Source organism: Musa acuminata, chromosome BXJ1-4 (genome assembly GCF_036884655.1).
Source record: "Musa acuminata AAA Group cultivar baxijiao chromosome BXJ1-4, Cavendish_Baxijiao_AAA, whole genome shotgun sequence".
NCBI classification, from domain to species: domain Eukaryota; kingdom Viridiplantae; phylum Streptophyta; class Magnoliopsida; order Zingiberales; family Musaceae; genus Musa; species Musa acuminata.
In genome coordinates, this window is record NC_088330.1 from 9,447,882 (window position 1) to 9,463,890 (window position 16,009).

The 16,009-nt window shown below is 42.6% G+C and overlaps 1 protein-coding gene across 1 annotated transcript; it reads right to left on the reverse strand.

The window, feature by feature from the left end:
- Window positions 1-131: 131 nt before the first annotated feature.
- On the reverse strand, window positions 132-15,453 carry LOC135646366 (uncharacterized). Its single transcript, XM_065165641.1, has 7 exons — window positions 15,378-15,453; window positions 15,120-15,292; window positions 7,502-7,654; window positions 923-1,055; window positions 732-846; window positions 582-644; window positions 132-387 (listed from the first exon to the last, which is right to left on the reverse strand). The coding sequence occupies exons 2-6, from the start codon at window positions 15,275-15,277 to the stop codon at window positions 586-588; spliced, it is 618 nt and encodes a 205-aa protein (XP_065021713.1). The 5' UTR covers window positions 15,278-15,292; window positions 15,378-15,453; the 3' UTR covers window positions 132-387; window positions 582-585.
- Between the last annotated feature and the right edge of the window lie 556 nt (window positions 15,454-16,009).

Sequence of the window (16,009 nt, forward strand, 5' to 3'; positions counted from 1 at the left end):
GTGGTTCACCATGCTCCGGAGCTCGAATGGGTTCTCTAATACTACTCCCTGTCAATGTCATGTGCTTTCTCTAAATAGACGTTGCCAGGCATCTACAGCATTATTGTATCTACGAGCTTTGGCCACGACCATGACATTATCACGGTATGATATATGTGCAATCTTAAGATGAAATCACATATAGTTTCCCCACATGAGATATAAAAAAGGTTCAGAGTAGTTAGTTCTACTGGGTCATACCCTATCTCAGCACTCCAACAAGTTCTTGATCCATCATCTCTCTCCACCTGTAACCACAAGACCCTAAGAAATGATCTTTTGATGTTTATCGGTATGGGTAGATCAACGTGTGCAACCTTCTCGCTGAGAGAACTCACGCCCCGTGTCCTGAGGAAGTATATATGTTAATATGTATTCGAATTAATAACCTAAAGGACGCAAAATCAAAATTCACAAGTAATATTACGAATTACTCCTTTAAAATGTCCGCACTAAGGTCCTTTCCAGGTTCAAAGTTTCGGCCTACTGCAGTTCTAAATTCTAATATCACTGATTTGATCTACTGACATTACTAGAATTACCATATCAATCTTCCGCTACGCCATTCTCTACGTCCATTGCCTCTGTCTCCTTTTCTTGCTCTTCTGTACAAGAGTCAGATGACATTACATAACCATAAGCTCAGAGACACAAGTAAACAGTAATCCATCAGAGGATTATTTTGTACTTACGCATGAGCTTGTATAGTGCTTTTTGTGTTCGCCTTTCGAGCTTGTCAAGTTTCTTCTGCACATCCCTCCGCAGATCCCAATTAGGTTTCTTTGGGGCAATATTTAGAAAAGGGTCCTGAACACAAAAATTGAGTTGATACTCCAAGTACAAGAGAACCGTGCATCTGATAAAACTAGTCTGATTACAATACCTCAATTTTCTCCGGTGGAAGAGGTGCAGCGGCGACTGGATCTTCGAATTTTGGTAGGGATGCTGGAGCCACCTTGCCCTCCTGTAGTTGCTTGTCATGTGGAAGGTAGTTTCTGAACTTCATACTTGGCATCCTATGAAAGATTGAACACAAACAACCATGTTTGTACAAATTAGACAAGAAATTAATTGACAAAAGATAGTAGGTTCTTGCTAGAAAGTAACAGAAAACAAAATAAATCTTGTCAACTAAACAAAAGAAGGAATTTATTGTAGAATATAAACACAAAACTTCAACATATATCTTGGAGCATTGAGACAAATGTAGGAAAAAGGAGAAACACAATAATTTGTTCGGGCAACCGAAGTAAGGAATCCATATCAATGGAGAAACGGTGTTCAGTTTATCTAGCCAGATTTGATCATAAATTACCTTATGACAACTGTTCTCTTATTGCAATCAATGATTAAGAAAGAAGAGGAGTCATGCTTGTTGCACAAAGAAATCAGTATCTGAGGTCGGCATGATGAAAATTTATAGGCAAACATAAACCAAACTTTAATTAAAAGGTTCGTCTTTATGCTTTATCAGATCCAACTCATTCATTTTATGACCTGAGACAGGACAAAGTCAAAGAAGTAACAATGAGATGATCTACTGGCAAACATCAACTTGTCAGGAAATTGTTATTTAGGTGGTCTGAACTCTGAACCAGAACCACCACTGAGAGTTGTCAGGAGTGATGTGGTCACTCACAGGTATGATCCGGTGGGATCCTATGCATCGGCTCAACTCATCAGGAATGTGAGAGGTTACATCACCCCTGACAGATTTCAGTGGTCATTCAGTCCACCTAAATTGCAATTTGACAGTTATTTTGGATTCATGTGATGATGTAAGCACTCAAGGCATCAAAGAAAGTCTTGAAATCCATGCATATGCTCATGCTTCGTCATTTTGATATACTGTTTGACATTGAGACTGACGCTTCCGATACAAAAACTGCTGCTCTGTTTGACAATAAGATAATGTGGCCACAATTTCTATATCAATGAGTTGCTGGAAGCAGTTACCAAAATATCAAATACCAGTCAAGCCAGTACATACTGTTCTAACTGGTATGTACCAATCCAACCAAGGACCAATGTTGAAACCAGTGATTGCAAAAGGCGCTCGGGCGCTCGCCTAGGCGCTCGGGCGAGGCGAGGCCCGAGCGCCTCGCTAATGTCCCAGGCGGCGCGCTTCAAACAGGCGCCGCCTGGGCGCTCGCCCGAGCCCAGGCGCTGGGTGCTTCGGGCGAGCGCCTGGGTAAACCAAGGCGACCGAACCAGAATTTTAGGTCTGGTTCGGTCCTGGTTCGGTTGTTAGTTGGTTCAATCGAACCAACTAAACCGATAGAACCCCAACCCTAACCCTAACCCTAACCCAACACTAACCTGCTGCCGCTGCCGCTCTCGATCCCGATCCCGATCGCGATCTCGTCGCTCGTTGCCGCTGCTCCTGCTGCCGCTGCTCGCCGCTGTCGTTGCTCGCGCCTCCCGCGAGCCCTCTCGCTGCTCGCGTCTCCTGCGAGCCCTCCCGCGAGCCTTCCCGCTGCTCGCGCCTCCCTCGAGCCCTCCCGCTGCTCACGCTTCCCGCGAGCCCTCCCGCTGCTCGTGCCTCCCACGAGCCCTCTCGCCTCCTGAGAGCCCTCCCGCGAGCCCTCTCACCTCCTGCGAGCCCTCCCGCGAGCCTTCCCGTTGCTCGCGCCTCCCTCGTGGCCTCCCGCTGCTCGCGCATTCCGCTCCCTTTCCCTTTCCCGCTGTCGCCGCTCGCCGCTGCTACTGCTGCTGCCGCTGCCGCCGCTCGCCGCCGCTGCTTCCTCGTTTCTCCATCAGGCTCAGTATACTCTTAATATTAAGTTTATTTGAATTTTGAAATGATTAATTTTCTGTTAATAGATTAATAATATATTATTTTGATTTTAATGTTGTTAATTTTTATTTATTTGAAATTATTGTTAGGTTTCAACATAAATGACAAGTGTAGAGAGCAACTCAATAGAGTCTCCAATGGTATCAAAAAAAGATCCTGCATGGAAGTATAATTATTTGAAGGATCCGAAAGATCCTAATGCAGTGACTTGCATATTCTGCGATAAGACTACCAGAGGTGGTATTTTTCGTGCAAAACAACATCTAGTAGAAAATTTCAAGAATGCAGCAGCTTGCAAAAAATGTCCACCTGAGGTAAAAGAAGAGTTGCTGAATTATATGAATGAAAAGAAGACACAAAAGAATGAATCTTATGGGAATTTACCAGAAGACAATGTTGAACATCTCAGGGATGAAGAAGAAGATTATTCTGCGAGTATTAACCCAAGTGAAAAAAGAGTATACGACAAAAAGGGAAAAGAAGTTATGAGTACTAATAAAGGTAGAAAAGGACCGATGGATCTATATATGCTTCAAGGATCCCAGAAACAACAAGGGCAAGCAGGAGGCTCAAAATTGAGACAAACAAATATAAGTGATGCTTGTGATAAAGAAATAAGAGGAAGAACAATTCAGCACATTGCTCGCTTCTTCTATCAGGCTAGTCTTCCCCTTAGTACAACTCGTTTAGACAGTTTTAAGGATATGATTGAAGCTATTGGAAGATATGGTGCAGGATTAAAACCTCCAAGTTATTATGAGATGCGAGTTCCATTGCTGCAAAAAGAGTTGAATTATACAAATGACTTACTAAAGGGTCATAAAGAATCATGGGCAACACATGGTTGCTCTATTATGTCAGATGTTTGGACTGACAGGAGGCGCAGGAGTATAATTAATTTAATGATTAATTGTTCTTTAGGGACTATGTTTGTGAAGTCAATAGATGCTTCATCTTTTGTAAAATCTGGAGACAAGATATATGATTTACTTGACAACTTCGTGGAAGAAATTGGAGAACAAAATATCGTTCAAATCATAACCGACAATGGAAGCAACTATGTTTTAGCTGGTAATATTCATCTTTTGATTTTGTTAATTATTTTATCTTCAATTAAGTGTGTTAAACTCTTAAGTCTTATCATTTTTGTTATTATTTGTCTCAGGTAAATTGCTTGAATCAAAAAGACAACACTTGTATTGGACTCCATGTGCAGCACATTGTATTGATTTAATGTTGGACGATATTGGAAAGATCTTAGAAATCAAGAAAACCTTAGAAAGGGCAATTTTTGTTGTTGGATTTCTTTATAATCACATTGGGGCTTTGAATATGATGAGAGAATTTACAGGGAATAAAGAATTAGTGAGACATGGTGTTACCCGATTTGCTACTTCATTCTTGACATTACAGAGCGTGCATCGTCAAAAACATACTCTGAGAAATATGTTTACCTCTAAGAAATGGGTGACAAGCAAATGGGCAAAAGAAGCAAAAGGCAAGAGGGATGCTGATATCATCTTAATGTCATCCTTTTGGAATCATGTAGTTTATATATTAAAGGTAATGGGCCCTCTTGTTCGAGTCCTTCGATTGATGGATAATGAAAATAAACCTGCAATGTGATATATTATGAGGCTATGGATAGAGCAAAGGAGACGATTAAAAGATCTTTTAATGAAAATGAAGAAAAATATGAGAAAATTTTTACAATCATTGACGAAAGATGGAATTGTCAACTTCATCGTCCCTTACATGCAGCGGGATATTATTTGAACCCTGAATTCTTTTATAAGATTAAATCTGTTGGATTTGATGCATAAGTTTTGGGTGGGTTATATCAGTGTGTTGCAAGATTAGTTCCCAGCATTGAGGTTCAAGATAAGATTATTCATGAATTATCTTTATATAAAAATGCTGAAGGTCTTTTTGGAATTCCAATTGTAGTTCGATCCAGGACAACTACCTCTCCAGGTATTAATAATTTGATATAATTAATTTCATATATATTATGTTACTATGTTATTGCTAATAATAACATAAATTTTGCAGCTGAATGGTGGAGTCTATTTAGAAATTCCACCCCGAACTTACAGAAATTTGCTATCAAAGTACTTAGTTTGACATGTAGTGCTTCGGGTTATGAGCGAAACTGGAGTGTCTTTGAGCATGTAAGTATTACTAAATAATTTTATTTTAATTAATTTATTTATTTAGATATATGTATTAATATATTTTTAAATTATATGACATGACAGATTCACTCGAAGAGAAGAAATCGATTAGAACATCAAGCACGATCTTGTTACATAAAGTATAATCAAGCTTTGAAGACTCGTCATGATTTGAAAAATAGATTTAATTCAATCTCATTGCAAGATATTGATGATTCAAATGAGTGGTTAGTAGGAGAAATGGGTGCTAACTTGCAAGATGCTGAAGACGAGCTTGTATTTGAAGATGATAGATTGACGTGGCGAGATGTGGCAAGAGCTTCAGGTACTGGAGAATTACAAACATATACAAGACAGATGTCAAAGAGAAAAATGAGTGCAAAAGCATCAAGCTCGGCTCCTGCTATTGTTGAAGACATAGAGAATGAAACATATCTTGATGAAGAGGAAGGAATCGAAGAACAAGAGGAAGAAGACGAATTCAATGAAGATGATTTGTGTGAAAATGACGATGATATTGATTATGATGAATGACTTTGATGTAAAATTTTAATGTTTTGAATTTTGAAACTTTTTGTTAATGTGACATTGTGATTTTGTATCTTAGATTTTCTTAATTTAATAGCATATTTTTATTTAAAATTTTAAATAATTATATTTATTAATTATATTATATATTTTTATATTTTAGCGTCTCGCTTCGCTCGGGCGAGCGCCTAGCACCTCGGGCATTTTTGGACCTTGGCGCCTAGCGCTTTTTAAATCACTAGTTGAAACGAGTATCAAACCAAGATGATTTTAGACCTTGGTGGTGAAAATAATCTCAAGACAAAAAATGTACTTGCTCAGGGCGAAATTACACTAAAACAAATCATCTGCTCAAGTATATCCAGTTTTCTATAATTAAACTTTTGGGAGTAAATAGACACAGATTAAAGCTGATAGACCAATTAAAAATTGTCACAAAGTTAAAGAACTAGTGGTGGCAAAACTGGTCAAGAGTTACAACAGAAGGCTAATATACAACAAACTATTATTACAAAATTCTACATCAGCAGGTCCATAAAATTAGCCATCCAAGCAGTGTCCAAGAGACCTAAGAAGTGCCAAATGGCACAAACGCCAAGATATCAGTGCAGAACACAGATAACACAGCACTATGACCACAAACACAATGAGATGTAGTTAACAATTTGTTATTTGGTACTTGAAACGCCACAAGATAGGTAGTCCTTAGTCCATTTTGAGCTAAAGCAAGCATTCCACCGGACCCTCTTGTGTGTTGAAAAGATTTCTTTTAGGGAATATATTCACAAAGTCTTCCATGTGTCAAAGCTCAACCCATGGAGGAGCCTTAGGTAATGTCGATCCAAGGTCAGAATCAAAGTCAAGTTGATGGAAGATTATATTCTAAGGTTCTTGATCGTGGAGTGATGGCTCACAGGATGATGCTACAAGGAAGTTTCATGCAAAACTCTTTAATGCATTCCAAAGATATTACATTGGGACAAGGAGTGACTAATAAATGGGTTGCAATGCAGGGCTTCCAATCCCAACAGCCTTGTCCAAGAGAGACAAAACTTCAAAGCCCCACTCTGACAAGAAAATGGGAGTAAGATATTACAATTTCATGAAGCTATGCTATATAGCTACAACCGTTTGTGCAGAAAATTAAAATTCATTGCTCCCAACCAATATCACAAGGTCTTCTTGTGGCAAAAACTGTTTGTGCAGCCTAAAACCTGAGGAAAAAGGCCAACTGATAAACAACAAAATAGGGAGATAAGCTACTGTATTATGGGAAGAGTTGTGCTACAAAGCTAGTAGTTGATTTACATTAGGATTTAGCATTAGAAATCTATAAGTAAAGCCATGCAAGCCCCTTGGAGACACTTAGTGAAATATTAACCCTTATTCCAGCAACATGATGTTATTTTTCCTTCTGCTTGCACTTGAGTATTTCTCTTCCTCAGTTTATAAAAGCACTACTTATGAGGTGTAATCCCTAACAGCTCATGAAGTTGAGAATTGACATGTCTCACAAGCAACAATATAGAGATGAAGCTAGGTCTATTGCCTGGGGCTCCTATGAGATGGTAAATAGTAATTTACACCAACAAAGTTACAACTTAAATAGCTTTCTTAGAAGCACTTTAGTACACATTTTAAACACTATCCCAAAACATCTGAACCTGATACACCTAAGAAGTTCAGCACTGCAAAAGAAATAGAAAAGGCCACTTTGGAAGTCACATGTCATAACTGATCAAAATAAAATTGCTAAAAGATGCATCAATAACATTCAAGATTTACAAATTGACAATTTTTTTCGCATGTAATCTTAATGAAAAGCATTTGAATCCCATACCTCTAATACATTAAAAATTCAACTAGAATATGGTGATAACAACACTGTTTGTAATGCTATCCAACTTATCCTAATAGCAGAATAATACTTCAAAATAAAAACATGAATAAATGACTGGCTTACTCGTCCTCAGAGTCTTCTGTCTTACTATCATGTTTTGCTGCTTCTTCATCTGGCGTATCCAAAAGCTCTTTGGCCATCTTAAGAGCTTTTATCCTTTCACGCCGTGCAGAAGCAGCTTGTTCAATTGGATCTTCCTCTGCATCCATTTCTTTCCTGGAATGATACGATTAGAAAAAGAAAGTTCAATAAATAGCATCAAGATTTTGTGTTCTAAGAGAGAGCAGAATGCCAAGCTACTAACCAAGATGATAATACTAAACAAACGGAGAACAAGACACACTTGAAATACCCAGAGTGTGGATTTCAAATGCACGTACCGTTCAATAGACCAGTATTTACCGGTATGACCACCAACCGATATGTAGATTAAACTTGCCAGGTCTAGTTAGACATAAGACTTACTGCCGGTAAGCTCGACATCCCAGGCTTACCAGATGCTCAGCAGATCAGTATTGAGTTGTACTGGGTGGTATGTTTATTGTTCAGTATTGTTATCAGATCTCTTTTAGCGTTGACAACTGTCGGCTATCTTTCTTTTTTTTCCTTTTTGTTTTTCTATGCTTCTTTCTGTCAGGTTCTCACTCTTCCCTCCTCCATGTCAAAAGCTCCTCCCACCATGTTGCTCCCTCGACCTCCTTCCCACTACATAACAGCTTTCTCGTCCTCCTACCCACCGCATGATCAATGCCTCCTTATCTGCATTGGTGTCTTTTCCTTGTCCGTGTCGACACCTCATCTTCTTCCCACAAGTATGCTTGCTTCCTTCTCTTCCCCCTCTATTTCTCTGCGTCCTCTCCTCTCCTCTGCCCTCCTCCTCCTTGGCCTCCCCCATGCTCTTAATAGCATTTTGAATCATGCAACTGGTTTACTTGGCACACAATTTCATAGGAAAATTAAGTTGGATTGTATAGGATTCATATGTTATGATGTTAAGAAACCAGGGCCCCAACAGCTTGATGGTCCAAGCAGATCAGCCAGTCAACAAAGTTGGAATTTAGGTTCAGTCAAGCAGCAAGACCCCAATCTGAAAAAAAACAGGTGTTCCCAGATTCAGGCACACAGGATCACCATGTGTCCTTGTCAGCTTGCTACAAAGGTAAGCGACCACCATTTGGAGGGGAAAAAGAGGTTAGCTACCTCTACAAGCTGAAAATAAGCTATGAAGCCCAATATAGCCTACTCAGCAAAGCTGAACAGCATGATAAGCTCGACTGATTGTACCAAGTCGACTCATGAGTCAACCTGAGTCCATTTGAATTTAAGTTTCAGAGGCCGAGTTAACTCACTAGGCTTAATCTGAACCGTAAGATTGCACAATCCTATGGACCAGATCGCGAGTTTGATAGCCTTCCTGTAGAAACAAGAGTTATTGTTTCCCTGTAAGTCTATGGTTCCCTGTAGAAACATGAGTTATATTGGTGAACTTTTCCCAAAATTTCCTCATTTATCCTTTTATTTAGGTGTTAACTAATCATACCAAATCACTATCTCTAAAATCCAAGGTTGCAAAACTCACTTTTTTACCTAGGATTGTAAAGGGACTCACAAACTCAGATCATAAGATTGTAAGATCCTCAAAAAAGTAATTTTAAAATACATATATATACTTAAAGAAATTTATAAATATTTTTTTGATAACATTTAATAACATATGCATAACCTTGAGTTAACAATTGCATTCTTCTTAAAGTGAATGCATAATATCTTATTTGCAAAATTAATTAATTTTATTATTTTGCGTCTCATTTTTTAAGGGCTTTTTTTTTCATATAATGACATTTTTGCAAGAAGACGTGTTATAAGCTACACATCAAAGCCTAATTAATCACATGTGCTGGTATATGAACAAAATCAAAGAGAATGAGAACTTATGCATTTACATGACCTCACTTCTTTTACCAAGCAAGATAAGTCTAGCTTCTAATAGGATAACAACAGAAGATTTCTAAGTTTCTTAAATAAAATGCAATGCAACTGAATCAAGGTTGTATGGTACCTTGAGATTTGGACATTTGAATGCAAAGAATTGTCTAAGTTCATCATGAATAAATATATTTTTTTTCTCCACAAATGAATCTGGATATTAGAGAAATAAAATCAAGGAGAGGACAGAACAGGAAAGAAGAAGAGAGGAGATCACATGAGAAGGGAAGAGAAGAGTCGAGCGAAGGGAGGAGAAGAGATGAGAGAGGAAAGGAGAGGGAGAAGATGGAGAGGAGAGAAGGCAGGAGAAGAAGAGAGAGGAGGAGACAGGAGAGGGCGGGAGATAGGAGGAGAAGAGAGTGGAAGAGAAGATACGAGAGAGGGAAGGAGAGGGAGGAGATGGGAGAAGAAGAGACCGGAGAGAACAGTAACAACAATTGGTGGTGGCTTCATCTACGGGAGGTGGCACCTTGCTGTCACGGACTTAACTGGTTTTGCCTAAGTCGTGCGGCACCCTCACGCGTCCGTCCGCAAAGGTCAGCCTCCCCGAAGCCTCCCATTGTCCCTTAGGACCAACAAAAGAGAGAACGGGTTAAAGAGAACGCCTCAATCGGGATCCACAAGCAAATATGTCCGAAAAACACTTCATAGACAATGCAAATTACAAACAGACTTTACAAGCTCTGAATAGTTGCACAACAAAGGGTAAAATGGTCCATTACAGACCGAAGATCTCTCGCACGTGTCCACATGACACAACCTTTATTTACAAGCCTAAAGAGGCCACCAACCCAACTAAAATGGGACTATTATGCCTTCGGCCGCCCCTCTACATGTTGTACAAGGCATGAACATGTCAAAAGACACGGACATACATAAGCATTACATCAAACACCCTGTTTCGAAATTTGTCCGTGACATTCTCCCCCACTTATTCCTTCAACGTCCTCGTCGAAGCCTTTGTGAACACTGCAACTCTTCGCCTTTGCTGAGTCTTCAATCTTCTGCTCCAGCTGCAATGCGCCTCCTGGCTCCCAGCTGCACTCCGCTGCTGTTTTTGAGTAGTCGAACCTTTGATCCGTCATGCTGCTTCAACTCGCCAATGACTCTGACTCTGGTGTGGGGTTGGCTGAGTTGTGTTGATCCTCGTTGATTCCTGCGGATCCACCAAATGAAGGAAAAGGCCATCCTTACTGCGCCAGTCTCTCAAAATTTCCACATGCTGCTTGAACTGGGTGGATGCTTGTTGGAGCTTTAACGAGCATCGCCTCGCAAACTTCTGAAGTTTTGGGTCCTTCCTCCACAAAATCTGCTCATTGACTCTTCTTTCAGTTAGTTGTCACATCCAAGTAGGTTCGCATCACTTCCGCTTTCGATTGGCATTTCGTTGGGAAATGAGGCGGACAATCTACTCTCAGTAGCACTGATCACCGTTGGTGAGGATTTGACAGCTATTGTCTTTCATTATCTTCGAAGGGTCTTTGAACTTGTGCAGAGCTCCTCTGCTGGATAGATAAGAGAATTGGGGTACTCGGTTTCGCCCATTCTCTTAAGAGTTGAGAAGGCAAAGGTTACTTGACTTCGCCCGCCTCCTCGATGTTGTACTTCATGCATCGAGCTGGTTACTAGCCTTCGCCTGCTCTTTGCTCACACTTCTGAAGCACTTGAAGTGTTTGCACTCCTTGCGTTGAGTTAGCTACTGTGATTCACCTTCTCAATGCCATCGAACTTCTGGAATGCGAAAAGTTTTCACCCCAACTTGGAATAATTCTCTGATAGATGAGGTCGCCTCTGGGATTGTACCGTCTTCTCCATCAACCCTGCCGCCTACTCCACTGAGTAGCAAAGGTACAGCACCGCGTACTGCTTGCTTCGTTCCTTGGTCGTGCACTCTTGCATGACCCGAAGTCCTTCACTTACGACTATCTTGATGAGAAACTTGTTGACACCGGTCTTACGAAGTTTCTTGGCCTCTGCCCTTCAGCCTTGTCTCGGTACTTGGAGATTGCCTCTGCATGCTCCACCTCCTCGGCCCCTTTCACGACCAAGCGCTCTCCCTCCATGAGAGCAAGGGATCAATGACTTTCACGGAAGTCCCGCCTCTGCGATACCATGGCGCTGCCTTGCCCATGGCCCTACTATCCGTCGCCTCGCCTCTGCATCCCTTTTCTCCATGATCAGTAGATATGTCTCCGTGGCACTCCTCTGAGTCCACCTCCATTCTAACTGATGCTTGATTTTGGGTAGCTAAGTCCCTCTGGACTCGTCGTCGCTTCCTCGCCCCTTTCGACCCCCTGCTTCAACACCTCTGTGTTCTCCAAGCAGCTCCCTCTGGTCGATGGAAAGACATACTGCAACTCCCATGCATGGCCTCTGCCATCACATTATAAGGTTTGCACCGATTCTGCTCTCCCTAGCTTCCTTGGTAGCAACGTTCGCTTACTCGACCTTGTCCTCTGACTTGTCGAGCTCCCTTAAGCGAATATGAGCTCTGGAGCAGTCCAACTCTCCAGCTGCTTCGATCATACCTCTGCATGATCAAGTCCCTCCCATGGAACTCACTGGTACTTGCATTCGAACTTTTCCCTTAGTGGAACCCAGCTCCCATATGCTGATGACCAAGGTTTTCATCCGATGCAAAATTCGATGCACGCACGGAAGACCCGCCTCTGCGGTACCATGGCCTTCACTCCTTGAATCCATAGCCCTTCTTGCCGTCGTGTTGTTCACCGAAGTTGAGCTCCCAGTAGCTCCCGATCATACCTCCGTATGATATAGTCCCTCACGGGACCATGTCGTGTGTATCGCATTGCCACGAACTGTTCCACCACGATCCGCTGCACCATGTCGCCTCCTGGTGACATCTCTGTTGCATTCTGATCCTTGTGGGATGAACTCGAATTGTGAACCCTCCATGTGTGGCCTCTGCCAATACATCGCAGGGTCTCTTCCACCTTCGATTTTGTTTGCTCCTTTGGCAATCGACCTTCATCCACCCACTCTCGGGTCACACATAGATGAAGCACCGCTCTAGGACAGTCTGTCGCCTAGTAGCTCCCGAAGTCCACCGACTTCACTGTAATTTATGCACCATTGTCTGGATCCTGGGCCTCTGCCCCTACCAGCACAATCTCCGCTGCGCACCGCTTCCTTCATGGCAACTTGAATGGCAACACTGTGGCATATTCTTCAAGAGTACCCGCCTCTGCGTCCTCTTGCCCCGTGCTAAGGCCTTCTGAACCCAACTTCGCCTCCGCAAATTGAGTCGCCTTAGTTCCTCCATCAAATGCTCCTCCGAGATAAGGTGCATGTGCCCAGAAGCTCCCTTCGTCTTTGGCACCATGCAAGATGAGTCCGCTCCGTCAGAATGAAGGACCCATGGAACAACATGATCCTACTCTTGCCTCTGCAAGAGTTCATGTCTTTGACCTCTGTCTAAGGAAAGCACTGTGCTTCTGCTCCATGTTCCAACTTCTCTGCTGGCTCCCTTCATGCGGCTTGGGTACTTCGCCAAGTTACACCCAAGTTGCTCCGCTCCTCGTTTTCGCATTGAGTCGATGGTGGCCCTCGTGCCCACCATTCCACGGGTCAGCTCTCCCTTGAATCCGATCTCTACATCGACTCCAAGTGTGCCTTCATTTAAGTTGCTTTAGGTCGCTCCCCCACTTGATCTCGCAATGCATCCACCAATGCATTCTCTCGAGCGAGATCATGCGACAACTCCTCGTTGCTTGCTCGGTCCATTGAGCTTCGTGAAGTTGTTGTTTGTGAGGTACTCCTTAACATGTGAAGTTCGTCTCACATGATTCTCCCTCTGGAGAGCCGAGACTTATCCCTCCTGGATAACTGTCCCGTTGGAGCAACATCTCTCTTCGTTTCGGAGACCACCATCCCCTTGGACTACTCCGATCTGCTGAACAAACTGTGCATTGTTCTGCCTCTTGCAAACGCACTTGCTAGATTGCGCCTCCACGTCAATACAGCCACCGCTGCACCCCTCAAGGCCTAGCAACATGTTGAACTCGTTGCACACTTCAGCCTCCTCCGGACGTATCCTTCGCATGCCGAAGAGAAAGTTTCAATGCTCCATGGCGCCGAGTCACGACCGCCTTGGGATGGCCACGAACATTCCATCGTCCGCATAAAAGCCCATGCATGAGTACCGAATTCTTCGAGTTAGCAATTCCCCTCACCTCTGTGAGCTTTGCACAACTCTTTCGGTCGCTGAGCAACTCATTCCACTTTGCATGGTCTCGTCCTTTGCCAAGCGCCTCGCTTGCCTTGAGCACCATCAAGTAAAGTTATCAACGTTGAGCCGTAGGTCAAACTCTGCCATCCCAACCTTTGTGCGCTCCGCATTCTTCCAAGCTTGCCTGTTCTCGTGGTGCCTCTTGCGCGAAGGGTTGGTCATTCCTCTGAATGCCAATGTTAGATGCCCGCTCCTCTAAGCGACTCTTTTCCCTACATCTCCATGCCCGTTTTCCCTCAAACGGTCACGCGTTGCTGACTGCCCTCAACGCAGCCCCGCTAGATCCCCCACGTTTGCATGTCAAGTGTTTCTATGAGTGCTTGTCCCGCTCTGATACCATCTGTTACGGACTTAGCTGGTTTTGCCTAAGTCGTGCGGCACCCTCACGCGTCCGTCCGCAAAGGTCAGCCTCCCCGAAGCCTCCCATTGTCCCTTAGGACCAACAAAAGAGAGAACGGGTTAAAGAGAACGCCTCAATCGGGATCCACAAGCAAACATGTCCGAAAAACACTTCATAGACAATGCAAATTACAAACAGACTTTACAAGCTCTGAATAGTTGCACAACAAAGGGTAAAATGGTCCATTACAGACCGAAGATCTCTCGCACGTGTCCACATGACACAACCTTTATTTACAAGCCTAAAGAGGCCACCAACCCAACTAAAATGGGACTATTATGCCTTCGGCCGCCCCTCTACATGTTGTACAAGGCATGAACATGCCAAAAGACATGGACATACATAAGCATTACATCAAACACCCTGTTTCGAAGTTTGTCCGTGACATTGCGGTAGCAGCCAAGAGAGGTCGCTCGGCCGGTGATGTTGGCAGCAGCATCAGACAATAACCCAGGGCTCACTCATCATTTGTGCCCTGGCTTCCGACAACCCGATAAATTCAACCTATTGTACCGAGTCAACTCATAAGTCAACCCAAGTCTATTGGATTTACATTTCATAGGCCGATTCAACTTGATTTTATGATCCAAAGTTTGATAACTTATACATAACATTGAAAGCAGAATAAACAATGGCCATGAATTATAGCCATTTAATTACATGAGAAAAAAAACAGTAGGAAGAAATTAAGAATGTGAAGGAAAATATCGCCATCTAATAGCACTCCCAATTTGGCATGTTTGTATGACAAATATTAGTTGGGTATAGACATTGCACATCATATTCGATTAGATTTCTTATTAGCATAGTCAGATGTCATAAGCCAACAGAATTTTCAAGGAATACACATTGGTCACCAAAACATAATAACTTGTTCCAGAAATCGGTTGCGATACCGCATAGTCTTGAGCAAAACGTAATCGCTTGATCTTAACTATAGCAATTAAGGCATGAGTAAAGAACACCAGCACCAGGCAGTAATAATCGGGAAAATAGAATTGAAACCAAATGAGAACTGCTAAACACAAAAAAAGAAGAGGTCGTACACCACAACGTGATCATCTGCCGGGCCATCTGCTTTGGCTTCGTCCTCGGTCGCTGCATCGTCCGGCATGCTGTGGTACTCCTTAGCCGCGCGTAGAGCACTCAGCCTCTCGCGGCGGGTTTTGCTTGCTTGCACGATCGGGTCCTCTTCGGTGGTCATTGCCGCCTCTCTTCTCTACAATCCACACAAACAACGCAATACAGTATCACCGCAAAATTCAACCTCCACTCGATGTTACCCGAAGAACAATCGATCTTACCGATTTGCGAAGACTCCTCGACTGGAAGTTGCGATAGATTTCTAGGGTTTCGTAATGGCTGGCTCGGGCTCCAAAACAATTGAAATGAGGATGACGCCTGGGTTATTTAAACGAAACGGTTCGGTTGGACCAATTCGGTCCGCGTCAGGGTTAGACAAGAATTGGACCGGTCAATCAAATTTGTCGATGATCGTATCACACGAATCAAATCACAAAAACCATAGTGATAAGGTTATACTTCACGAGTTCACTAATGGATTATGATTGCGTATCAAGGTCTGGATTATGATCGTGTGTACCGAAGCGTACCACCTAGGCGGTACATATTGGTCCCACAGGTCATCGGTACGTGGATTGTCCGATATCGCTACAGTACTATACTGTAACACTACTATAGTGCTACAGAATGAAAAAATAAAAAAAAAAATTCGGTACACCAGGATGTACCGCTCGATATGCCCTGATGTACCGCCCGGTACACCAGTACCAAACCGTACCGAGTCCAGATCGAAACATTGATACGATACAATATAACAAACCTTAATGCGTATATGCCGAAGTCTTAGTATTGGTGATGTTTACATATTCATCCTTATCAAAATTGAAAATAAAAATATTACTCTTATAAATTC

Excerpts from the sequence above, each read along its gene's own strand:
- LOC135646366 (XM_065165641.1), bottom strand. The coding sequence starts at position 15,277 with ATGACCACCGAAGAGGACCCGATCGTGCAAGCAAGCAAAACCCGCCGC. Across the intron at positions 1,056-7,501 it reads ACAGAAGACTCTGAGGACGA|GATGCCAAGTATGAAGTTCA; the intron begins GTAAGCCAGTCA and ends AATCTTTCATAG. Across the intron at positions 645-731 it reads AGCACTATACAAGCTCATGC|AAGAGCAAGAAAAGGAGACA; the intron begins GTAAGTACAAAA and ends ACTCTTGTACAG.